General features: G+C 38.2%; 1 protein-coding gene across 2 annotated transcripts in view; it reads right to left on the reverse strand.

Annotated features, from left to right (window-relative positions):
• The window catches only part of CACNB4 (calcium voltage-gated channel auxiliary subunit beta 4), a 277,034-nt gene that overhangs the window by 22,811 nt on the left and 226,269 nt on the right, over positions 1–27,954 (reverse strand). Inside the window, exons 5-11 of one of the 2 annotated variants that reach the window (XM_077153829.1) lie at positions 20,055–20,185; positions 17,827–17,903; positions 16,315–16,334; positions 16,016–16,096; positions 14,691–14,749; positions 6,709–6,818; positions 961–1,112 (exon numbers count right to left, since the gene is read on the reverse strand). In XM_077153829.1, the coding sequence (XP_077009944.1) occupies positions 961–1,112; positions 6,709–6,818; positions 14,691–14,749; positions 16,016–16,096; positions 16,315–16,334; positions 17,827–17,903; positions 20,055–20,185 (630 nt within the window). Of the gene's footprint in view, positions 1–960; positions 1,113–6,708; positions 6,819–14,690; positions 14,750–16,015; positions 16,097–16,314; positions 16,335–17,826; positions 17,904–20,054; positions 20,186–27,954 lie in introns of those variants that run through there. The other variant, XM_077153828.1, reaches the window with a different exon arrangement.

Genomic DNA, 27,954 nt, shown 5'->3' on the forward strand with positions numbered 1-27,954 from the left:
CATGGACACCCCCATCAGCTCTGGGTAGAAGAGACCCCGTGGTCAGGGCAATTCCAATACATTCTAAAGATTCCAAAAGGCCCCGGTTTGGTCAGAATTCCCAAGATCATCCTGTGAAAAACAAGTGCTTGGAGATGGCAGGCGGAGGACATCAGAAAGGCTGGGAGAGGGCACAGCTTCTGTAGACAGCCTCCACCTGCGGGGACAACAGTGTTCTGTTTGGGAGTTACACTGGCATTGTGTCACTAAAATGCGCTGGAAAGAAACTGATTATTAGGGTAGCACCTTTCAAAGTTATCTTTCATTTTAATTTTTACAACATCATCACTTTTTTTTTTTACAGGAAGAACACCCAAATCAAAAGAGACAAATTGGGGGCTCTTCCATTTTAATTTTTATCTCCCCAGTGGCATAAGATAGATGGCAAATTTCCCATTAAGTTTAATCATGTTATTCTTCAAAGAACCCAATCTAAATAAAAATGTTAGCACCTGAAATATCTCCATAAGAGAAATCTACACAATGATATTTTACTTTCTCTACAAATGATAGATAAACAGAGATCACTTGTTTGAATTATATACTCTTTCAAGTGAGGAAAGAATTTAGATGATACAGAATCAATAATACTCAAGAAATTTACCAGGTAGACCCTACAGTCTATGAAAAGTATCTACTTTCCTTCACCTTTCTGGAATTTTCTGTTTCTATCATACACTTGAATAATTGCCTGGTTTGTTTCCCATAACAGTGAGCTTCTTGAAGGAATGGACTGATCTTTACGTGTCATCTCAAAATTTGTAGAACCTGTCCAGACTATGGGAAATAAAAAAATGTGCTCATTAACTGAGACTCTCAACAAGACATTCTCCTTGACCACTAATGAAAAAGCAAGGAGCAAAGAATATTTCAAAAGAAATGAGCTTCGAATCCTCCTTAAGACAGAAATGAGCTAATTACCTTTGGAGATGAGACTTTCACATGGACAATAATTGGTGCTAAGGAAGTCTTTATAAGTTGTGCTGGGTGATTGATGGTGTCTGCATCAAGAACAACCAGTTGCAAAGATCTTGCCAACTCAAAGATTCTTTCAATTTCACTCTGTACTTCCGCTAAAAGGAGAAATAATAGGGCAGTTATTCTTATAAATTAGCTCTCATGTTAAAAAGAGTATTCCTTTCAGAAACATTGCCTTCACTGCAAAAGCAGAGCATGTAGAATGCTCGTAGTCCTATCTAATTTAAGATCTTTTCTCAAGCTAGAGAAATAGAGGCTGTGTTCTATGTAAAACCAAAGAGCTGGTAGAAGAGACTGAGATGGTTCTCTTGATTTTTGCTTCGTATATTCACCCAAATATTTAGCTATTTATATTGCTATGACTCTTCTGTGTTGCTGCTGATTGCAGCTTTGTTCTGAAGAACTTTTATTTTAGCTATAGAAGTTCTAACCACATGGGGAAAAAACAATGAAACACACGTACACAGCAACATCACATAGAAAGCAAATTACACTGAAATATTTCCATTACTGAGCAAGTTATGTATTAACATTTTGAGTATGTTTCACCAAGAAAACATCTCACCTTTTTTTATGAAATTAACCACTGGTTAATTGTTCTGAGTCTATTATAACAATTAGCATATTACAAAGTCTACTTATATTTAAGCATTAGGGCCAATGAACTTGTTCTAAGGTATAATTGTCTCCAACATTAAAAACAATAGCAACTAGTACCCAAATATTAAAATGCTGCAATGTATCTAGCTACAAATTCATTTGGCTGGCTGTAATAGCCAAGTGACCCAAATGTATGTGTGAATCTGGTCAAATGAAAAATCTAATAATTTGCAAATACCTAAGGCAATTCAGCTATTTTAAAACAAAACAGCTTTCTGAAATTTTTTTTTAAAAGTGCTTTTTAATACTTTACAAATCACCTAAATTTTGGGCTATGTCCAAAATCTGTACTGGACTATTTGATTTTCAGATATAGTCCTGTTTAATTAATTTTTACTTATTTTTATTTTACTTATTTAGGCCATAGATGAGACCTATCAATGTTGTAATCTGGTCAAAAGCACATAGAGTAAAAAAAAAAATTTTAAAAGTACATAAAGTACACAAAGTTACCTAATTTAAATGATTTCAAAGATGACATAGGAAAAAGGTGATATTACTTCTTAAAAAGAGTTTGTTTCAGAGTCTAAGGATTTGCTTTGCTTATCTAATATTAAGTTTACATCGCTTACCAAAAACATCCTCCCTTCTTTAACCAAAAGAGACTGACAGGGTATTCAAGATCATGAATACCCAAGACAATCATGTAATTCCATTTTCTTGGGCTTTGCATTATAGCAACAAATTCTCATTTTGCATGGAATCACTGATGTTTAATGCATGATCTACATAAGAAGTATTTATGTAAAGAGTCGATATCTCTATTATTTTTCATAAAATGCAGTAACAGTGGTCTGAAAGATCATACGTTGCTCTGAAGGTAACCGGTTTTCATGATATCAATTTAAAGCTTTTGGTTAATTAGGCTTTATTTACAAAATTCTTTGGAAACCAAATTCTACATTTGCTAGTAATAATAAGCTATTTGTCCTTTTTTTCTCTCACATGAGAGAAATAGTTTTAAAATATTTTTTTAAAGAGAGAAGTTCAAAAAATAAAATACAGTTTTAATGTGGTCAGTGGCAGCCTCAGGATGCTGGAGTATGTTCTCCATTTGGCTGTTTTCATGAAAGGGAGCTCCTGATGAGGACCATACTAGAGCAAATCTATAGTGTTCCGTTTCCAACTTGAGTGCAATGTTTTCTGAGGTAGCACAAATGCAATGATGCAAAGTAGATGCTACAAAGAAAGCATTTCCTAAATGGAGTAGAACTCTCAGAGGCACTGTGAGTCTCTGTGTAAATAACTCAGAAATACCTGGGCCTCATTTATTCTGCATCAGCTGTGAGATTGGGGTGGTTTTCATGGGAACAAAGGGCAGGCACACCTATTGTCTGACCAGTGCAGAACCTATTGCCTGACCAATGCAAGCCAAGTGGCTGTGGAGAGCTAAATACTAATACTAAATACTAGGCTGGGCCCAATACTTGGATAATATGTATATAAAATACCACAAATAAATTGTGCAAAGATGAGAAAGACAAGTTTATCTACATAGCTCATTTTGTTAAAGAAAAATTTCCCACCAAACTTAACAATCTTAGCCATCCAGAATGATTTTCAGAAGGAATCCCATGAAGCTTTCATCATAAGCGTTTTCCAGACAAATGGAGCTCTGAGCAATCAGGGAGGGACTAGGATGTTGGAAAGTCCTCAATGAACACTTCTATAAAGTGACCATGAGTGACTTGGGCCACCTCTCCTTAGCATCTCTATCACCAGCAATCTTTTTGTATCTAACTTTGTTCATTTTTTCCATTATTAAAATAAGTCAGTGGCTTCCTGGGGCCCAAAGCAATGCTTCCCAAAATGAGTACACTGATCCCATAAGATATCCCATAGGAAAAGGAGGGTGTGTGTGTGTGGGAGGGGGGTTATACAGTCAAAATACTGCTTAGTATAACAGCTTCTTTTAGAATTTCAAATGTGCATTTATTTCTAGTATTTTAAAGGCTCTAAGGAGTCATGAAGTGAAGAAATCTGCCAATCTTTTAACCCATCATTTCCAAATTTAATAGACCATGGAAAATGTTTTGAAGGGAACAACTATTAATATCTTATAGAACTAACTTTTCATGGAATGTGCTTTGGAAATCTCCTTAGCAAGAATAACAGCCCTAACAAACTGGCCTCAGACAATTTTTTCAGTCTCTTCTCCTATTGCTCTCAAACTGTACTCCTACTCCCATTTTCTAAGCATGCTATGCACAGAACTACTTGTTTCTCAATCACATAAGGTTTTTTATAGTTGATGCCTTTGTACATTCTTGTCTGCCTTGAGGAAACAGCTCAAATATAACTTCTGTGAAGTCTTCTCTCACCCCCTAATATGCTCATAACTTTTCACTCATAATTCTACAATCACGCAATAGTTTAACTCTGTCCCTCCTCTCTGTTTGCCCATGGGTAAGGTACTGTGTCTTCCTTATGTCTGTATTTCAAGTCTACCAAAATGCATGGCACATAGCAAGTATTCAATAAACATTTGATGCAGGAATCTACAAATAGGCATTAAGAAGCCGACAAATGCACATAAGAAGCTCCCATAGTAGTTTTCATAATAGATTACCGTCAAATTAATTCCAGTGATTATGGGCTTATGATTTTACAGAGAAAAGGTTAAAAACAGTGACTTGAGATTCCTCAGTATTTATACTAACACTGCTACCCCACCCTTCACACTCCACCACTGACCGATGAAAGGTGACTAGATTATAAGGAATGACTTCAGAGCATACTCATGAAGCCCTCGGCTGGATGGCTGAAGGAGACAGATGCCTGCCTTGTGCTATTAAGCCTCCATTCCTCATCAGAGAAACGAGTGGTAGAGAATCAAAGGCACTGAGAAGAGTGAGTAGGAGGAGGTGGAAGACAGGAGAACAAAGAACAGGTGCTTGTTTGAGAAATCTTCAACCCAACTTGACGTCCTAGTCATGTCTGAAATTTGACTTTAGCCAGTTACCTAAACTGATTCGCCATCACCAGCACTGCCATCATCACCAATTCAAGGTCAGAACACTGTGCCTTTAAGAGGAGGTCACTCTGGTCTCTCTCTCCAGCCAATATGATGAGCAGTCTCGCCACCCTCCCCCTCTCTGCATGGGACATGACTCGCAGGGGTGTCGACCTTCCTGGCAAAGTGGGACAAAGATCCTGGAATGAGCTGAGACTCAGCATCAAAGGACTGAGAAAAACCTTAGAATGAGCTGAGAATTAACATCAAGAGACTGAGAGAAACTTCTGGACCAAAAGGGGGAAGAGTAAAATGAGGCAAAGTGTCAATGGCTGAGAGATTCCAAACAGAGTCGAGAGGTTATCCTGGATGTTATTCTTATGCATTAAGTAGATATCACCTTGTTGTTCAAGATGTAGTGGAGAGGCTGGAGGGAATTGCCTGAAAATGTAGTGCTGTGTTCCTGTAGCCATGTTTCCTGATGATGATTGAACAATGATATAGCTTTCACAATGAGACTCTGTGAATGTGAAAACCTTATGTCTGATGCTCCTTTTAGCTACTATATCAACAGAAGAGTAGAACATATGGAATAAAAATAAATAACAGGGGGAACAGATGTTAAAATAAATTCAGTTTGAAATAGTGGTAGGTGAAGGCGAGGGGTAAGGAGTATGGTACGTATAGTTGGTTTTTTTTTTTCCTCTCTATTATCGTTTTATTTCTTATTCTGTTGTTTTTTTATTTCTTTTTCTAGATCGATGCAAATGTACTAAGAAATGATGAATATGCAACTATGTGATGATATTAAGAATTACTGATTGTATATGTAGAATGGAATGATTTCTAAATGTTTTGTTGGTTAATTTTTTTTAATTAATAATAAAAAAAAAAGAGGAGGTCACTCTGTGTGGGGAAGGTGCTAGGTGCAGGACTCAAAAGAGGAACACCCATCTCTGAGATCATCCCTTTACAAGTCCTGACAACTATTCCATTTGGTATGTTCCACATTCTTTCACAAAGCAACCACTGAACAAGTGTTTATTGAGCAATTACTATGTACAACTCCTGTGCTAGAAATATAGAGATAATACTTTATATCCTCTTTCCAAACTGCACAATGCTTGACTCAGGGTCAAGGCATAGCATTCAATGGATTCCTGATGGAGATGTTTGAGCATGCAATCTATCTTGGGAGCACTTTTTTTTAATTGTTCATCATCTATAGTATATCATTTCAGTAGTTTAAAAATGTTGTGGCATGAGATGAGCCCTACCTTTCCTACGCTGTCCATGTGGAAAAGGATAGTCCAAACAAACCGCCCTCAGAATAGGAATGCAAAAGAGACTTTAGAAACTTATGAGGGGACTGCACCACTCTTGGTGAACATGGAAATTACAGACTTTCAAGATGAACTTGATGATTCACAGGCAGCATGGACTTGCTTCTGTGGATGGAGATTCCATTCTCCACAGCACTGATCCTACATATCTTCAGTACAGCTAATACAGCTTTTCTACTTTGCCATCATGGTGAATTTTATGATGCTTTCTGACTGGTGTCCCAAGAAGATATGTTTAAATTCCCTGCATGTTGTTAATGGGGATTGCTATTTCTATTTAAAGATGTGACTATTCTGGGTGCTACCAGCTGGCAGTGGAAACAACACTGAGAACAACATTATCAAGCTTTTCATCTCAAGACATGAGAGGGCCAGGCATCTCCTTTCCTTTCAGGTCAGCTGTGACTCAGGTTTGATAGGTATCAGTGGCCTCACTGAGAAGTATGGGTAAAGCAGAGATGAGTGGTTTCATGTGGTTAGGCAGTAACGGACTAGTACCCACGGAGGAGTGTTCCCTCCAGAGTACTAATTAGCTCATTGACTAACGCTGAGAGAAAGTAGGCTCTGGCTGATGCAGGACTTTGCTCCCTTGTTTTCCATGGCTAGCATCTCTTCAGCTATTTAGTGCTTCCCCACTCAGAATGGGCAACAAATTGGTAAAGACATTCATAAAAGCAAAGTGTCAACCCAATCTGAAAGCAGACCTTAGATAAGTACCACATTTGAACATCTTACCTAAGCTGGACCTGGTGTTCGAGCGTTCAATTATTGCTCTCTTGCTGGGATTATTTAGGACAGACCTCTTAGCAAGAGAAATGTCAGCTGTCACTCTCGTTATTGATATCCTATGAATAGGAACACAGAAAAGAACAAGCCAGTAAAAAAATTTATGGGGCTGTCCAAGTGATTTATGACCACAGCATTTAATAAGCACTATACATACTACATTGGAACCACAGTATAATAAACATTGGCCAAAAGTATTTTAAACAGGGTTTGGCTAATATGAAAATACAAACAGAGCAGAATAGAGGAAGGTTTTGGCTATTTAAACAAAAACCTACTCTGGTAAAAATGCAGCCCTTTCTCCTATTGCCCGTCTTGTCAAATTCCCTCTGTAATGCACATAGTACCAGGAGGGAATGAAAACATGGGATAACCATGCTGTGTCTATGAAGCAGCAACACAATTTCCCCACAATCCCCAACTGATTTGCTCTTGAACAAGCTTTAGAAACTGGTGTATCAACACTGGAGGTCAAAGAGGGAATCTCTCTTCATTGTGATCATCAAAGACAATCAACCAGTTAGTGGCTGAGTTGCAGGCCTTGATTGATTGATTAATTAATTAATTAATTATTGAATAACATAGCATTTCACCACAGACCCAAAGAAATGTTTCATTCTCAAGAATGTTAAAAACATGTCTCCTTTACTGCAGGCACAAGGTTTTTCAGCACATTTGCATATGCCTTCGAATGCATAACTCTCGTGGAATCATAAGATTCCATCATTGAGGGCAATGATGAGTATTGTGCCAAGATTTTGATAAATTAGAAAGTATCCTGCAGGCCTGCAAGAGAAGAATAAAACGCAGAGACACGGCCAATGGATGGAGACAGAGGTCTATTTGCATATGACGTATCAAATGAGAACTCTGGAATTTGCAAGATTAAAACCTTAGCTCTTTATTTTAAACTGGGATTGTTCAACTTCCAATTATTATTACATGTAGATTTCAAAATTTGCCTCTGTAAGTCAGTTACTGGCACCCTGGACTTTTCTCCACTCTTATCCTTACAGCTTGGCAGAGTTCCCAGAAATAAGAAGAGTAGCGCAACACCCCTTCCCTTTTATATTCAATGCACCCATTCCATTCTCCTCCATTTTTAAACTCCTATGGGGGTTGAAGCAGGGAAGACAGTTATTAACAATTACTGGGCCACATGCCATCTCAAACCTGTGCTGGGACAACGCTGTCAGCATAAGAACATTCTTTACCTTACTTTAGTGATCTGAAGCCTTGGGAAGAATTGGAAATGGTCCTTTACAAATGGTTGGAAATCACTTCTCTCCAGCATCAGCATGTGCAAACATTCTTGTATTATTTTAAAGCAATAACACAAATGTTGGTGTAATTGTAAGCTACAGATTGTCAGGGAGTTTTTCATTTTTTAATATTTTATAATTTTGAAGCCTTAATTATTTGATGCACATTCAAATTGTCTTTTGCAGAAACCAAGAGTTTTGTGTAAAGACCTCAGGGCTCACTGAGAACACTAATGGGAGACTGAGTTAATGGGGGCTCCGACTTTCCTACCTTCATTGCCAGGTGATGACCTCTACACTTTTACTTTACACAGGAGCTATATAAATGATTTCATTGTAAAAACATGTTCTGCAGTTAAAAGACATTTGAAAACACTGGTCTAGTTCAATCTCCTCATTTTACCAAGAAGGAAACTGAGGCATCGAGAGGAAGACTCAGGTGGTTCACTACAGGCCCTGAGTACAGGGCCAGGATTGCCTGACTCCATAATCTCCCTCTTAACAGCTCTAGTTTTCATCTCCAGCAACTCCAAATCTCCAGATATGAGCCAAATCACTAAGTGTAGATGCCCAGTCAATCTTGGCTACACTTGGATAAATGGTCTGAATTTAAGTCATGTTGAGGACAGGTGAACCTGTCCCTGAGTCTCCATCACCCAGTTAGCTGTTAGAGGTTGGAGGCATGACATTTCATAGGCAACCCCTGTGGGCACAGTTCCTTTTCTTTACAGAAAGGGATTTGTTTGTTTTCGTGGGTTTTTTCTTCCTCTGTTTGTTGTTTTAAGAATGGAGTTACTGGATAGATACACACAGTCAAATTCCTGAGCAACTCAAATATATGACTGGAGATAAGTGGGTTCATTTAGGAAAAGAATTCAGCTTTCTTCCGTAATGATTTTCAGAGGTCTCTATTTTGCTTAAGTGAAAACCAATTGCTCTAGTTCTATACAAGAACACTTGGTTCTTAAGATTAGGAGTAATTGTCAAAAAATGCATACTCACTCTTTTTCTGGGTTATAGCAACACTTTTACAAAGCCATTTTAAACACACCCAAAGTTTTACAAAACAAAACAAAAATACAGGGAAAAAAAACACCCTGCTTTGTATAGTCCCCAAACAGAGAAAAAGATGTGGACAATAAAAGATTCTTTTTCTTGTTTTATTTGTTAATAGAAATCCAAGTTAATTTGACAGTACAACTTATTAATAAAAATACACATGCATGAAACAGAGGTCAGTAGACAGACATGCAGCCCTAGACATTCTTCAATAAGACAAAGTAGGAGTTTCTCTTTTCTGAGCTAAGATGCTGATTGTTACAAAATTAGACACCAAACCCAAACTTCTGTTTTTGGTAAAAGTCTTCCTAGCAATGACATTCACCACTGGGTGCTGTCTAGCTTAGAAACAATGTATTTTTACTTAAAGTGATATCCTTTCTACTTCCTGCTTTGCAACACTCATACCCCCTCATACTTCCATGCATCCCTGATTGAAACATCTCTAAAAAAGGTCCATTGGACACCTTCCATGACATAGTGTTAGTAAAAGACTAACAGGAGTTAATTTCCCCAGCAAATTGGCAAATGTTGCTGACAATTAGCAAAAATCATTCTCTAAATCCAGTAAATTTGAACCCCAATGGTTGCTTTTCTGTATTTTCAAACTGATCTTAATCACCAAGATCAGCTTAGAGTATTAGAGTTTTCTGTGGTTTTTCTATGGAAAGATATCATTTTCAGTTATGACACATTAGTAACTAGTATTTCTATGTTGGTAATGTAACAGCTTAATACTCTTCTATACGCTATCCTTGCCACATCTAATATGCAGCACTATTGCCATATCAGTTTTTAAAACTCCTAGTGTTCATAGAGAACAGTGTTTCAAAGAGCGAACAATGTCAAGAGGACAGGGACAGAAGGCACAGAAAGACCTGAGTATTCTTCCTGTACCATTTTGCTTTTTGGTGATGTGACCTTAGACAAATCACACCACCTCTTTGAGCCTCAGTTCCCTAATCAAGAAAGTGGCGATACTAGCTTTGCTGTAACTATCTCATGGAATAGTCATTAGGAGCAAATGAGAAATACATAAAAGTGCTTTCTTAAACAATTATTCAAACTGTCCAATGCTGATTGGCACATATATAATGTATATAAGACAAGTGAATACTGGAGATTTAAGGACTTGGAGCATCAGCTAGTTTCATTCCCCACCCCATATCCTTGACAGCCCCTTCCAACATGAAACAGTTAGAATGGGCATAACCCAAATACCCCTAAAGAACGGGATAGAAAGATCAAAGGTGATGGTGGAGTTATACACAGAAGGTAGGGTTTAACAAATGAGTCTGAGTGCTGAATCATTATATTGCAATTTCTTGTAGCCTCCAGTACCTTAGAGCAGCTGGAAATAAAAACCTAAAATTGTGGAATTGTAACACCACACCAATCTCTGAAATCTTTTCTACAGCTAATTGTTGTGATGTACTTTGAAATTCTTTGCTTTTATGTGTGTATGTTATTTAAAGAGAAGGAGGAATATAACAGAGAAGATAGGATTTAACGTATGAGTGTGACTGCTGAGTCATTATACTGATATTTCTTTTGGTCTCCAGTGTCTTGGAGCAACTAGAAGAAAAGACAAAAAATTGTGGAACTGTAACCCATACAAAACTTTAAAATCTGTTCTATAACTACCTGTTAAAACGTACTTGGCAATTTATTACTTTTTTGTATGTATGTTATATTTCACAATAAAAAAACATTAAAAAAATAAAGGACTTGGAGGAAACAACTTCCATATATCCTATCCTCAAAAGTTGGCAATCTACTACGAACTCTCCCATTCTTAGAGTCCTTGAAATTTATATACACTGCAAGGGTGGGTGAATCAGGTTAGACATGCTATAATCAAAACACACTAATTTAATTATTCAAATTTGATGTAAAAATATTCAATTAATTATCTCTAGTGTTTGAGTGTCCACTGATGAGTCTGACTTTGAAAGGAGAACAGCAGGAGGAGATGATAGGAGAATGATATTGATTATGAAACAGAAGACACTGTGTTCTTTTTCCATTTGTTGACTGCAAATTATAAATTGTTTTCATTCTTTTGTGGTTTGGCTGCTGTGTGATAACATCAATTGTTCCCATTTCCTTTTATTAACAAATACTACCTCCTTGAGTCTCCTGTAAGTTGAATTCTCAGTCTCTTTTCTTTTAAATTCTTCCTCAAACTTCTTTTTTAAAAGTATATATATTCCTTTGCTCATAGCTTCCTTTAGCTTAAGACTCTATCTGTATAGGTTATATGGTTTTCATTTAGGACTTTTGGCCATGAGCATGTCAGTCACAAAGAGTCTGGCAACTGTCATAGAGGTTGTCCGATCCAGTTGTCAAAAAACCTAAAGTCGGGAATTGAAATGATTAATGTTGGTGAACAAATTGCAATTGGTTTTCCCGCCTGCTGTTCACCCTAAGAATGGTAGAGTCACCTTAGCTGAACAACCCTCATTGGAAAGAATAACTCCAGTGAATGTTTGTGGTGTGAAAGGAATAGGGACGCTCCGTGCTCACTGTGCCTTTGCTGGGTCCTCATGACGCTGGGGCCATTCCAAGCAGCATATTAGGCTCCCTTAGTTTATAGTTCTATGTATAGAAACTGTCACTATCTGTGGATATCCAGGCGTAAAGGGGCTTCAAGAACTACTTAGTATTGTGCTTTTTTCATTTTCCTTTCATTTACAACAATTAGGCCCTACAACAGCAGACAGAGCAATAAAACTGCGTAATACGTAACACAAACCCAATTCAAATCATGTCTAAGGTATCAAAAAAACCGCAACTATAGATTCAGTCAAGTTAAGCTATAGGACTTATTCAATTTGTAAAATTATTATTATTTGTTTTTTGTATGCTGTATGGCGGGGTCACATTTCACTCTTCTTCCATGTGAGTATCCCGTTATTGCAGCACCATTTGTTGAATTTTTGTTTGGTCAGTTTTCGTTTTTGTTGTTTGCTTGTTTTTGGGAAATGCATGAGCCAGGACTTGAACCCAGGTCTCTCACATGACAGGCATGAATTCTACCACTGAACCCCCATGCACCCACTGTGAAATTATTTTTAACCAAGCTCTGAAAAGCACTAGTGAAGAAAAAAGCCTTTTACCCAACGGATTGCTTCTTTGCTGTTTCTGAAAAATAAGAGACCTTTTCTTGACTATTTTGTCTAATCCACTGCATTCATAGCTAATGAAACACTAAGTAGGTTTCCATTAGAACATATTGTTTATGCTGTATCACTATGCTAAAACCTTCTGTGCAACTGTTCTCTTGGCTGACTACAATTAAAGACTGTATTTTTCTCTCCTTTTATTAACTGGTAAAACATAATGAAGCAAATTGTCACAGCTCAAAATGTAAGGATATTCCCTACACAGAAGACATGTCGCAATTGATATGAAGCTACAAGCAAATTTCCTCTTTCTTACTGACGTCTCCACATACACTCAACTGGTGAATTCATTATAGTTTTTTCTGCTGCACTGGCTTCAATATTAGAGAATAAGCCCACTCTCTCACCCCCACCTTTAGTATATATCTTCCCTCCAACTCTGCTGGACATAATGCCTCTCCAGGCTAAGTCTCTTTCTCCAGCTGTAACTTTTGCTGCTGCTGGTTTCTTCCTCATGTCTGCAGGTCCTCTGTTGTGTCATCAGACTCTGAAACACTTGGCTTTGGAACTCCAATTTTATTCCTACTAAAACCACCTTCAGTTGTGTATGCTACTGCTTGAGGCAGACAATGCTGCCTGATTGGAGACAAATCACTGCTATAAAAATTAAATACATTCCCTTTTTCTGGGCCTCAGCATTAAGGGAGAACATCAGATTCTTCATTCTTGAAGGCAGTAATTTATTCACTTGCTTTCTCTTTGCTACATTATCATAATTCCTTTCTTCTTTTCATAGGTCCTATCTTTAAAACCTTTAATATTGTTTATAAGTATATTATGTGGGGGCCAATATATCTAGCAGAAATTGAGGCTGTGTTATGGGATGGATTGTTATGGGATGTGGCCATGAAGGGCCACAGAATGAGACATTGCTCAGAAGTGCCTCATTTAAGGGCACCGCTGGTTAAAAGGGCTAATGCCAAACTTACTCACCAGTTTCCACTAGGTAAATAGCAGAGACTACTTGTTCAACAAGATCCATTTCTTCTTCCTCATGGGCACAAAGCTAGGCTGTGTTTCCTGGCCTTCTTTGTGGTTACACGTGGCCCCATGACCATCGCTCATGACCACGTTGAGGCCAATGAAAAGTAAGAGGAAGGCAGGCGCTTTTCCCCTACCAGTTGACTGGAGAGCTCGGCCTCAGGGCTGAGGGCTCCAAATGGCAGAAGGAACACACTTTCTGCACACTTTTTCCCCTCCGTCCACCCACCAGTCCAGTCTAGCTCAGGAACTTGCTCCCCCCTTTTAAATGAGCAATAGTAAACTTCCACTGGGTTTGAGCCACTCTGGGTTTATTTATTAAGGCAGCCCAGACTATATGAATGCAGTTAATTATTCACATAATGGTACTGAAGCATTCTGATGTTCTGAAATAAAATCTCAGGTTATTTCCTTCGTGTACATATAGCCCCAGAAATAAAAGCATACTTTTAACACGGTTATCCAGAGAGCTGTTCTTTTGCAAATATACACAATTTGTACTTAAAGCATTATTGTGACTTTTTCCCCTCAAAATAACATATTTATTAAAGTCTATTTGAATATGCTTAAAATTAAAAGAATATTTTGTCCATTTAAAGGTGGTAAATTGGACACATTTATCCATATGTCTCAGTACACACTAAATTTTCTTCATTTTTGATACATTTTCAGGTATTTGATGTGGTTATTTTCATGTGGGTTCATTCTGCATTGGGAAGGAGCTTAGAACTTAGTATTGAGTGAATCTGGACGTTTTACCACTGCTCTGCAAAGCAGAAACACTTGCTAGACATTTTTCATGAGCTTAAATGATAAATGTATTTGATGGCTAAAAATGCAGCCATAATGATGACAGGGCACAGTGAGCTACATACAAAAGAGGCCAATAAAATGACAAGGTTATTTCTAATAAAATCAACCCAGGAACTAAATATCTTAAATAAGTACTATTCCCTATATAATAGTCACTTTGGAAGATTCTGATAAACAGATTTCTTGGACTCTTCTTTCAGAGGAAATTCAGAACTTTACCTTTATACCTTCTTATGATACATATACACACAGATACTCACTATTCCCAAATGATATCCCCCAGATTGACCAACCACCATATTCATCAGAAATACTCTATATTTTAATTAACATGTTTACTAAAACTCAGTGTGATATGAATTCATTCATTAGCAAGAAAATACATTAAGGACAAAAAACCCCCATCATTTTAATAAGAAAAAGAGATTCTTTTCTTTCTCATGTCCTTTTTCCCTTAAGGATTCAATGCTATATTTCATATTTTCAAGCTATTTCATTTTATTCTTCCCTGAATATTGAATTAACTTTTAATCTGAGAATTTTTGTAATTGCTGGAAATAAACACAAATCAATTTACCACACATATTCAGTTAAGGGAAAATAAAAATACGAAAACATCTATAGGTCTCACCTCCCATCAAACCTGTGCTTCAGGAAATCAAAGAGGGCTTTCTGCATCATGTCTGTTACCTTTGCAGAGGTGAGAAAAAAAGAATGAGGCAAATACAGGTAGAGAGAGAAATAAGTCACAAGTAAGAGAAGGAAAAGATAAGGGCACTATGACTGAGTAGAGACCTTTGCACAGCCACTCATCCCCTGGAGGCAGATTACTATGGAAGGTTTGTTTGCTTGTTTGTTTGTTTTTCATGTTTAACCACTTGCACTTATGAATCTTTTTCCCTTGGTTTTCCTCCAGGATGTTGAGGAATGAACCAGCCGTGTCCCCTAGACCCTAGGTAACTCTCTTCCCTCTTCAGTTATTAGGGGCTAGAACTGCCTCCAGGAGATAATAGTCTGGCTTTGTGTCCAGGTGCTTTTGGCACACCTGAGTTGTGCTAGCCTCACGGGAGGGGCAGGTGGGGCCCTGAGGCCAGGATGGGTTCAGCGGCTCTGCCACGTCTGCAAGATGGAGGAAATTCTTCCTGCCCAGGTCTGGTTTCTTGGGAGCCTGCTCTCCTTCTCATCTTTCTGATATTCCCAACTCAGAGAGGGAGCGAGGTGGGATTCTTATATTTGCCTCATGGGGATTTATTCATTCATTCAACAACTATGTATTGAGTCCCTGCTGTGTGCCAGGCATTGTCCTAGTTCAGTGTACACAGTACAGCGGAGGCTGCCCACCTTCGGATTGTCATGTTGTTCCCCACCTGCTTTCATCTACCCAAGCACAAAGTCAAACTGGCATCATCTGAAACTAATACACCCACGTCTCTGTTTTTTTGATATTTGGCATTATTTAATCTCCAAAGAAGCTCATGAATGCTTTTTGGATTTGTATATTTTTTGTGTGTGTGTCCTTGAAAATAAATAAGCATAGAAATATTTGGTGCAGTTTGATGGCGCTTTGAGAGGGTTTAGGTTTGCTGGTACGCTACGGATGTATCTCCTTGTGCTGTTTATTCTCTGTTGTTTCTAACGGGAATGATTGAGACATATGAAGCCCTTTTCTTTAAATTTACATAGAGCAAATTTCTGACCAGAATTTCACATTGTAACTGTTCTGAAGGAAATGTTTCCAAAAAGTTTAACACCTAAAAGAGGAGATGTGTGCAAGAGGGTGTACTCAGAAGGAGTGGGGGGTCACACATGCCCCCCACCGCACCATCTGCCTTTATAGAATGAGAACTGGCTTCCATCAATACCTAGCTGTTAAAAGACCCTGAAGGAGCGAGCTCCACATGACTGCCTTCTGGGTCCTTGCTCAAGAACTGAAGAGTAACAGACAGATATTTGTACCTCATAACCCTTCAGTGACGGCCCCACTAACACCACCGGACGCATTGAAGGTACAACATCGTAAGGAGGAATGTGCTCCGTCTGAAAAAGATGATCCAACATGCGTGACCAGGTGAGGATAGGCACACCGCTGCAGCCCCAACACTCATCCTTCTCACGTCAAACAAGAACTGATTACAAGTCCCCACCGAGGTGGCGCATCCCTTATCTTATAGGCATTTGGGCCACTGAAATGGAGCATTGCAGGCAGGTATGTACAGGAACCTTAACAGTAGATTTAAAAAAGAAACACAACTTACCACTTTTTGCTTCTGTTTTGCTAAAAGACAACAATGAGAACCATATCAAAATATGTAATCTCTGTAAATGGTAGTACATGATTTTAAAAGATGGAGGAAGGTACCGATTTGTCTCTGAAATTCTAGGCATGTTGTATCACACATTCTGTTGAGCACTAAGCTCTTACTTAACTCTGGACATGACAGTTTTGAAGATGTGGAAAAACAGACAACTTCCTTCCTGTATGCATGAATTTATATTCTGATATCATATTGGATGAGGCTGGTGGACAAAGGTTTATAACAACCCTGGAACTACTGAGCCAGCAATTACCCATGGGTTGTTTCCGAGCGAGACACAACATACAATATGCTGAGAGCAATTTTGACAAAGCCAATTGGGTAAAAAAAAAAAACTTAGAAAAAAATTGGGGCAAAAGGTATTATCACCCTAATCAGTGGTTAATTTTGGACTTGCAATTTTGGTGAACCAGAAGATAACTTTGCAGTCCTTTGCATGTCTTTAGTATTTTTGCCTGTTTTCTAGAATATTGACTTATTTTCCTACTATTTCAAATACTTTTGAAATTCTTTCTTGCTTGTAGTAGTGAAAAGGTGGAATGACCTAAATGTCCAACATGGGGGATCAGGTAAAATATACTCAGTAGCTGCTTAGAGTGGTTTGTGTCCATCCACGCAGGTACAGATGGTTTGGAGCATCTGTGAGGCCTTATTTGGTTCAGAGCCCCAGAGATCAGAAAAGATCCACATGGACAAGAAACCAAATACTTGGAAATGTTCCAGAACCAATCTTGTTTTTTAGAGATACGTGCAGCCAGAATGGATCTTTGGATTTGTCATTCTGAATTGATAATTACGAACCCCCAACTCAAGCATCAGTTCTGGGTCAGGACAAAATCAGCCTATGGGTGTCAGGGAACATGGTGGAAAAAAACTTCCTCCTGGAATTACATCCATAACTTATGAATGCATGACTTCCCTACTGTAGCTGCACTGTCTCTTCATTACCATTAATTCGAGGGCTTGGTTGTCTGCTATCCAAATAGAAATGAGGTCACTTGTGCTCTACTTGATTCTGCAATTCGATTCTTCAATTGCCACAGCCCCAATTGTACCAACACAACCTAAATTTTCACTTGGAAACTGGAATACAGCATTTTCTTGAAGGCCTACAACTCTTCTTTGTTTCTGATTGTTAACGGGACCTTACAATCTTCAAGTGTTGGCTTCTGGGGTAGAATAATGAACTTGTTTTGAACTGATTTACATAATGGATAGTTATTGCCTTGGGAGGGGGAGGATAAGATTTTCTAAATTATGTTATAATGATCTGAATTTTTAGGGTTATTAGTATAATTAAATCAAATCAAATTAATAGAGAGAACAAATGAGCAATGAAATATTGAATATAAGAATTTTTAAAGCAAATCTTTAAATTAGTAAATTGTGTTTGTATTAAAATATTAAGAAAGGAACACATTCTATTAAAAAGAGCTTAGCTAAAGCCCTCACCTGTTGATGTGGGTGTTGCTCGAAATGTCCCTGATACCATTTCTCCAAGACTTGAAGAAGAATTTCCACTTGATTTCCTAGTATGTAGTAGAAAAGAAATTTAAGTCTTACCCTACAAATTCTTTGGAAATAGCACTTGAGAGTGCTATGCTTTCTTTGGCTGTAATCCTACTAAATAATTGAAAACACACCAAATCTTGTTATAGAGAACTCTGAGAATCTGTCCAAATGTTTTCTTTGATCACATTTCTCAGAGAAAGTGAGGAACTAACTGAGATCTGGAAATACTTTAGAAAAGTATCTCTCTTAGTATTCAAAACAGAAATTGGGGGAAGAAACAGTGACGGGCAGGTACTGTGAGCTGTTTGTTTAATGAACCTAAGTTACTAACATGCCAGTTAGTTGTCAAACACAGCTTAACACAATGAGTGAGACCTGTAGGAACTACTTCTTAAAAGTCATTATATGGGGGTCAGGATTAAGAATTGATAGTAAGGAATCGGTCACAAATGATTTATCTGGGAATGGGAGGTCATCCATACTTGTGTCCCCCTGTGTTCTCTGGAAGCTTCCTTGAGCCTGCATTAGCCCTCAGGAGCCTACTTCCCTCTTCTCCAATGTTCCTTCTTCTCAGTGCTTCCGAGTATTGTTCCTATAGTCAGAAAAACTGATTTATCTTCCTGGCCTTGTCACTTACTAGTGGTGGGATCTTGGCATGACGTATTACACTTTGAGCCTTATTTTCCCTATTTATAGGAATAGAACCTACACCTCACAGGGTTCGAATAAAGATAAAAGAATATCACATCTGTGAACTCTTGGCTTCACTATGTTCCTGCCTCAGAGCAAGCTGTTAGCTCAAAATTAATAAGGAATAACAGTAAGGCATAATAATAAAATAACTTCAGCAATGATAATACTTCATTTATTAATTCACTCAATATGTATTTATTGATTACTCACTGACCTAGGGAATCAGCAGTGGGAACAAAAACAAAATCCATTCCCTCATAGTTACATTCTAGTGGGACATAGCAATGGCAGACAAGATAAATAGGAAAATATTTAGTATATTCTAGTAGAAATAAATGCAACAGAAAAAACTAAATGAGGGGAGGGATGGGAAGTAGAGGAAAGAGGAGTGGACACAATTTTAAATAGGGGAGCCAGGAAAGGGGTCACTGAAAAGGTAATATTTAACAAATATCCAAAGCAGATGGAGTGGTCTAGTGGAAATGTGAGGGAAGAGATTCCAGGAAATAGAAGCAAGTGCAAAGGTCCTGAGGCAAGAACATGTGTTCTTGATGTGCTCAAGGAGTGACACGGGAGACAGGGAGTATAGAGAAGAGGGATTAGTACTTAATAATATTATAGGTATGTTATACACTAATAAAGATTGATGATTAAAAATGGAACTGTCCTTCTGTGATCTCCTATTACTGTGAAAGAGGGCCCCATTTTGACAAAGGCAAAAGGGCCTCTATAAAACAAAGGGTTTGGAAAACAGAAAAGGATCCAACAGGAAAATAAGTTGAGAGTAGGGAGAAAGAACTGCTTCTATTTTAGGACTTTAAACATTATAATGCATGTCAAATCAAAGCTTCAGTACAGATTGCAACAGAATATATGTGGGCTCAGCATGATTCTGATTTCCCTTTTCTCCAGCTTGGTTGTTTCCCTAGGGTCTTTGAAAACCTGTACTCTGAGATGTATGTGGGTTACATCATTAGTTCTGTTCGGGGTCAGTTTATTCAAAACTACGTCTTTTCCCCATTACCGGGAGACGGTAAATGCTGCAAAAAGGTCGGGGTGGCGAGGATGCTACGAGTATAAAGTTTCACAATCACAATCAAATGCCATACCTACTTGATTGTCTCTAAACTCTAACCTCTAACAAGAGGAACATCATGCCTGGTCAGTTCAAGACCCTGCTTACTATACTAAGAAAGGATGCTTCATATGACTCTCCTGGAGGGAAGGTTTAGTTCCTACGAGAGTTTGCTGAGAACACAGAAAATGGTCCCGATGGTGGAACTCATGTTGATTCCTGTGTTGTTAGCCTTCAGCATACAAATGAGGGTAGTGAAATATCTGAACCAATTAGGAATCAATTTAGGAAACTATGTAGATCAAAAACACACATTTTGAACCTGATAAGCACATTTTAAATATCACCAAATTTTCCTACTAAAAAAAAAAAGGAGTTTACAGAAAGGAAGGAATCTTACCCTCCATGAAAACGTCCTCGTTTTTGTTCTTGCTGAATCCGTATATTCTCCAATCTCAGTGGACTTGGGATGAAGCCAATCTCACAGCCCTCTTTCACCAACCTTCCTATCCACCAATCGTTGTTATATTTCTAGAATGTAGAAATAAAACTGCTATCAGAACAATTCATTTATCGCCACATTCTACTAATTGATTAGAAGAAATCAAAGTAATGCTATATATATCATATTATATTACTATATTGTATTACTGCTAACTTATTATACCTTATTAAATTATATCATATTACTATTCTATATTTTGTTACATTATTATACTACATTAAATTACATCCTATTATATTTTTAGAACCTATCTGGGGGGTTCATAGACTAAAGTAGGGATCTGCAAACTTTTTCTGTAAAGGCCCACATCACAAATATTTCAGCTTTGTGGGCCACACATTCTCTGCTGCAACTACTCAAATCTGCCATTGTAGTGTAAAAGCAGTCAAAGACCCAAACAAGTGAGCATGGCTGTGTTTCAACAAAACCTTTTTTTTTTTTTTTTTTTACAAAAAAAGGCAGCAGGCTGGTTTTGGCCCCTGGCCATAGTTTGACAACCTCTGCATTAAAGTCAGGTCCTGACCTTTAGATTCTTTGTTCCCTGCCAAGAAGCCTTAGCCAGTTCTTAAGGAATAGATTTTATAAGGATAAATATGCAGTCACGTAATGGGAATGCTGGAAGACAAGATAGGCACATGTGAAATGCAATACTTTCAATAGTAGGCTATTTAGCAAAAGCTCTTAGGTGAAAGCTTCATAAATACCCTCACTATAGGATAATTGCACTGGCGGAGAGTAATAATCTTCAAACACAGGTTTGCAAAGCAAGGTTCATCTTACTACCTGAAAAAAAATCTACTCTTACAAAGTCTAAGGCCATTTATAATATATATAATTATAAATATATAATATATAATTACATTATATATTTATATGTAGAATTCTGAAGATAATTTCAAAATAGCCCAAAGCCTAATAGAAACCCCAGAATTTCCATTCTAGATAAAGTTCCATGCCATGATAACTCAGGAAACTAGTCCACACAAAGGCTTCAGCCAAAGTGGAGTGAGACGCAGTCAATATAGCCTTATTTGATGGGTCAGCAAAACTGCATTTGTAATTAAAGATTGGCTAAGTTCTAGTACAGAATGCAATTGAGGTCAAATCACCTGCCTCTCAAGAGAAGGTTTCAGCTAGATCATTTCTAGATAACAGATATCAGTCCTATTGTTTAAAGCCTCCAGTTACGATTCTAAAATCTTCCTTTACTGTCTTTATCGAGTGTTGGGCAAGATAACTCTCTCTCAGATCTTATATATTTATACATATTTTTTCTCCCAAAATGTAACAACTATATGCAGTGTGTTTTGCTTAGGTTAGAGAAAGCTAGTAAGCAGTAGAACTCATATAGATATATGGAAGATGCTGATATTTTGTAAAGGGTGGATGGCTTTCATGCATCAACACAGGATGAAATTTTGAGTAACTGAACCCACAACCTCATACTCAAAAGAAAAAGATGTGGTTTAGGAATTTGGCTGTCCTATACAAGGCATGCATGGCATGTAATGAGACCTTGTTGAAGACATTCTGAGTATAACTAAAATACAATCTTGAACAATCTAGGTCTTAGTTTTTCCCAGCTTCCCATCTTGAATTTCAGGATAATGTGTCTGAAATAACAGGACTATTTATTTTGGAATTAACAAAAGGCAAGGGGACCTTTTTAGAAGCTTTGGTGCATAGGTCTGGAATGTAAATTTTGCTGCAGTGGGGACAAAACAGACCATGAGTCATAGTTTCCTAGGGCTTAAGTTATTTCCTGAAATTAAATAGCCCACTGGAACACTAATTTATTAAATGGTGCTGAAGTTGACCTGAGAGGGCTTCCTGAAATGGTTAATGCAGCTTCCCGAAATGTTTTAACTTAGTTCTAGGAAATAGCCAACGCACTGGGAGAATGTGACTCAAGATGAGAGGAAGTTCTCTGAGCTACTTGAGAGAAAGTTGCTATGTAAATTCAAGAGCTTAATTTGCTCATCATCTGGCTTCCCTGAGAAGCATAGTGGCAGCTTTTCTCTGTGCTTAAGCTTTCTCATTACTGAGAAAGTACTGAAAACAGTGCATAACAGATGACCCTCTAGGTGATGGATGAGAGAAGGGGCTACAACTCCATTAGAGAAAAGTGTGCATCTGTGTCCACATTCCAGGAGCAAGCACCAGCTTTCTGGCAAGGTCGCTTTAGTGTTGTTTCAATCCTTCTCATTTTGATTTTCCTAAAATGATTAGTGCTTTCTCTTTCTAAGATATTTTCTTATCTAACATTTCAAATCTGAAAACAACAGGCTCTAATCCACCTAGGATTTCAGCTTAATACCATACATCAAACTGCTAGGCTAAAAGGAAAGTCACTGATCAATGAGTGCATAGATCAGAAAGCAAATTAAGGACAAATTAAGAATATTGATGGAATGGAGGAAGACAATCTAACACAAAATTTGAGATGTTTGTGTGAGTAAGTGTCCATGTAATATACAAGCACTTCTTTTTACCTCTTAAAATGCTGCTGCTTCTTGGAAACTGGGTGTTAACAACTAATGAAAATGGTTTGGTCATTTTTGATGAGGATGATCTGACAGAATCAACTTAATTCAGATGCTAGGGTACAGGTTTCAGATCCTGTCTTCTGGGCAAATGTGGTTCTTGGACATCACAGAAAATTATTCTGTATGGAAGAAGAGTCTAAAAATATGGAATACTGAACTAGATAAAGCCTTTAATTATTTTAAGGAACAAGTTCTAATTGGAGGAAGGAACAATAAAATTACTGATAAACCAGTTAGGAAGAACGATTATGCACTAATCTAGTCAGGAAATCATAGTATAATGTAAGTCACTTATGGAAGAACGGGGAGGTAGCAGGAGAAAGTGTGTTGTTAAAGAGACACCTTTAAAAAGTCAGCAGTTTCTCAGAATATACCTGGTGGAAGTGAGTATGTGGACACAAATGGACGGTTGCCCACTGGTGTTTATGGTGGCAGTGCCCCAAATCAACAACGAATGGAGGTGGCCTAAGGATACAACGATTGAGGAATGGAAGGGGACACTATGGCATATACATAAAATGGACCACTGTGTGGATGGCAAGATGGAAGAAGTTGTGAGGCATGCAACTAGGTGAAGGAACCTTAACGGCTGTATGTGGAATGAAATACCAAGAACAAAAAGACAAATATTATGTGCCTCAAACATATGGACTAACTATAATATAAAAATTCAGTGAACTAAAGTTGAGAGCATGGGTTATCCGATTGGGGCCTATTGTAATGGGTCCTAGATTGTAAACTCTTCCAGCTGTCATATATATTCAGGAGATGTAACTGTTAATTCTAAATTCTGAGATACTGAACTGTTTGTCAATAATATGGTCTTTCCCAGAAACTTCAGGTATTTATGTGACACCTGAGACTCAGAGTAAGAGCTCTGAAGCAATGAAAGTCAGTAGCACCCCATACAGGAACTTTCTAAAAAGTTGAAAAAGCGATCAGACAATGAGTAGAGATATGAATGAAGCTGATCTGGATAGGACTAAGTCATACCAGAAGTCTGGGTAAAGGATGATATCATCCATATTTTAAAACGTCAACTTCTATGTGAGACTAAAGGGAGAGATGTTTATTTGGTACAAAATTTATATTTTGGGTAGTGCATTACCGAATTTAGTTTGTATGGTCAATTTAGTTGAATACCATAATTACATGGAATCTTGAATACTGCATGAGAGTTTTTTGGTTTGTCCAGGTTAGTATGATGCCCCGATAAATCCCAGAGTGATTTGGGCAGTGAATAAAGAAGTATTTGCAAAGTCCCCTTGGGGGAATGGGGAGAAAGGAGAAAAAATTCAATTTCTCCATTTGGAGAATTTCTGATATTCTTGCAAGCAGTAGGGACAACCAAATCAATAGGCTGAGCCCTCAAACTTGGGGTTTGCCCCTATGAAACTTATTCATTCAAAGGATAGGCTAAGCCTACTAAGAATTGGGCCTTAAGAGTCACCCCCAGAGAACCTCTTTTTCAGCTCAGATGTGGCCACTCTCTCTCTAAGCCAACTCGGAAGGTGAACTCACTGCCCTCCCTCCTAAGTGGGACAAGACTCTCAGGGGTGTAAATCTCCCTGGTAATGTGGGACAGAAATCCTGGGATCGGCCAGGACCAAGCATCAAGAGATTGAGATAGTCTTCTTTTTTTTTTTTTTTTTTTTTAAAGGAAAGACAGAGAGAAGGAAGGAAGGATAGAAGAAAGGAAGGAAGGAAGAAAGGGAAACATTTTTAAACATTTTCTTGTTTTATTGTATTCTGTTTCTCCGTTTTTGTTACATGGGCTGGGGCCGGGAATCGAACCGAGGTCCTCCGGCATAGCAGGCAAGCACTTTGCCCGCTGAGCCACCGCGGCCCGCCCTGAGATAGTCTTCTTGACCAAAAGAGGGAAGAGAGAAATGAGACAAAATAAAGTTTCAGTGGTAAGGGATTTCAAACAGAGTTGATAGGTTATCCTGGAGGTTATTCTTATGCATTATATAGATACCCCTTTTTAGTTCATGGTGTTTTGGAGTGACTAGAGGGAAGTACTTGAAACTCTTGAGCTGTATTCCAGTAGCCTAGATTCTTGAAGATGAATGTATAAAGATATAACACAATGTGACTGTGTGATTGTGAAAACCTTGTATCTGATGCCTCTTATATCCAGGGTATGGACAGATGAGTAAGCAATATGGATTAAAAAGTTAATAGATAATGGGGGGACAAAGATTAAAATAAATTTCCATCTAAAATAAATTGTAGATGGAAACACTAGTGGTCAATGAGAGGGAGGGGTAAGGTGTATGGTATATATGAATTTTATCTTTCTCCTTTTTATTTCTTTTTCTGGAGTTATGCAAATGTTCTAAAAAATGATCATGATGATGAATACACAACTATGTGATGATATCGTGAGTCACGATTGTATACCATGTATAGAATGTATGTGTGTGAAGACTTCCCAATGAAAAAAAGTCAGCAGTTCTTGAAATACAGAATCCTAGCTACTATCGCTCTGGGATTAGAAAATTAGAATAACCTGTATCTTTCATAGAACCTGTGCTATATTTTAGACCTGCTCTGTAGTATATTACAAAGGCCACAAATCACATATATAATATAACTGATAATATGTGGCAAATTATAACCCCTTTTCAGCATCTGATTTACTTTCATTTGCAGATTTCTTTTCTTGACCACCCTAATTATCTCTTCCAATACCTGTTTCTCTCAAAAAGAAACTTCCTTTGGTTTTCAGGGAAGAAAATCTGGATATTTAAATCATCATCATCATCATCTACAGAAAAAATCATTGGCTGCTATTTGTGCTCTGGTATCCTCTTACATCTCAGATACTTCAAAATACAATTACATTAGTAATGTATCAATAATATGGCCAGGAAGCTTAATGCTGCTAGGTAACTTTTTGTGAATTGATGAATCATTTTTAAAACCAGCGTGGTCCTGATGGCTAATGAAATGTTATTTAGGCCAATAAAATCACACAATATGTTTTGGCAAAGAAGTATATGGTTCTCAATTATAATTCACCTCACAGTTCTTGCATGAACATGATTAAACACTGTTAATCAAAGAGAGGCATGTTTCCCACAAGACTGTATTATTTGAAAACAGCTGGAGAAGTTGCCTGTGACACGGCCAGAGCTTTTCTTTTCATGAACCCCTTGCAGGAAAGCATTGGAAAAAATCACACAACTGGATAGTTGGGAGTAATTGACTCTTTGCAGAAAATCTACTTTGCACCTTTTTATTGTTCCCTGAATTTGCTTCTCCTCAAATCCACTCACCTGATACAGCATCGAAAAGTAGAAGCCAACAAGTTGATGCTTTTCCTCTTGCCAACACCACTGCTTGAGGCTATCTGTGCTTTCACTTCTACAATGAAAAGGTGTCCCTCTTCCTATCAAAAGGCTGTCCCTCCACTCAGTGTCTCACCCTTCTTGCCTACTCGAAAACTCTGCTTCTATGCCTATCTCTGTTTTCCCATCAATCTCTCCCTCTCTCCTGGTTTGTTAATATCAGCATCAATTATCTCTCATCTTGAAAGAAAACAAACTTCTTTAGCATTCACACCCACCTTGGTCTATTTGAAAGCATGGCCTCCACATGGTAAATGCACTTTCTATCTCCCTTTCTCTCCCCATCCCACTTCATTTGGCTTCCATCTCCACAATTCCACAATCCCAATGTCCTCCATGTTGCCAACCCTAGACCCACTTCGCACTCCTCATCTTTGGTGACATGTCAGCAGGATTTTCCACTGCTGACCACTTCCCTTTTATGGACATACTCATCTCTCTGTCCATGTCCTGCTTTCTCCTGGGTTTCCTTCTCCATCTTGATTTTCTTATCTCTAGCATCTTCCTTGTACACCCCACCTCTGCAGGATGGAATTCCTCTGAGTTTGATCCTTGGCTGCCTTCTCTTCTCTCTCTGCTCTCTCTATGTAACTTCATTCATTACCACAGCTTTAGATGCCACATATAAACTATGACCTTAATTCATTTGGCTGAACCCTTTCCTCTGAGCCCCAGATTCACACCTCCTTTGGAATTCACACTCCTCGATCTCTCTTCCCATCTGTGCTCCCTCTGCCCAAATCGTCTACATCCCAGTTGCTCAGTTCATAAACTCTGACTTCCTTGATCATCCTTAATTTCACCCTCAGTCTTGGTTCTCATACCTGGTCTATCACCAAACCTCTGCACTGAGCTTCCACAATGTATAAAAAAATTGTCTGTTCTCTCCATCTCACTATCACTATGTTGGCTCAATCTCTCAGCTAGACTGGTCCTACCTGGTCTCTTTGATTCCACACTCATCCCACTCCAGTCTAGAGTCTGCACAACAATCAGCAAGGCCTTTTAAAAGCAATCAAATCATTCCACTTTCCCACTTTTAAAGCTTTAAATGGCTTCTCATTACATTTAGAAAAAAGTCTGAAGTCTCACCATAGCCTTAAGGTCCTTCTTGATTTGTGCCCTCACCACTACAACTCTCTCACTCCTGCTACTTGGCCCTTGACTTATTGCATTCCAGCCATATGGGTGTCTTCCATTTAGCTCATTATGTCAGGCTATTTTTCTACTTCAGGACCTCCGCACCTGCTATTTCTTCTCATCTTGCTCCTCTGTCACCTCCTCATCTTTCAGGTCTATGTTTAAAGATCACTTTCTCAGAAAAACCTTCTTTGTTCACCCCTACTTAAAGTATGTAGCACCTTCCCTCATATTTTAAAAAATCGTAGCACCTGGTTGATAGTTTTCCCCAAGTTATTCACAATTTGGAATTATTTGTTTGGCTTTTTATTTGTTCATTATCTTGTCTCCCTCACCAGGCATTAGGTCCATGAAGAAAGGAGCAACGTCTACTTTGTTTATATCATCAGCTGCCAGTGCCTGGCACATACTAAGTGCTCAGTAAATATATCTTGAGTGAATGACTAAACAAATGTAGAATCTTACCTAAGCCAAATACTTAAAATTCTTCTCCAGACCACTACCTGGCAATACAGTTCAGAATTTTTACCATGGTCTAAGAGCTCCTTTTTGATCTAACATATCCATACCCCCCACTCCCACACATTCCCAGTTGTCTGTAGGTAGCTGTCTCCAGCCACACTGAATTGCTTGTGGCTGTCCTTTTCCCTAAAGGGAAACACCCTCCAACCTTTTTGCATCTAAACTCCACTTAGATGGAGCTTCACCACTGCTAGAGAGCTTTCCTGGTCCCCTGATCTTCCTTTTCCCTAGCCA

The sequence above is a fragment of the Tamandua tetradactyla genome, chromosome 3 (genome assembly GCF_023851605.1).
Source record: "Tamandua tetradactyla isolate mTamTet1 chromosome 3, mTamTet1.pri, whole genome shotgun sequence".
Taxonomy (NCBI): domain Eukaryota; kingdom Metazoa; phylum Chordata; class Mammalia; order Pilosa; family Myrmecophagidae; genus Tamandua; species Tamandua tetradactyla.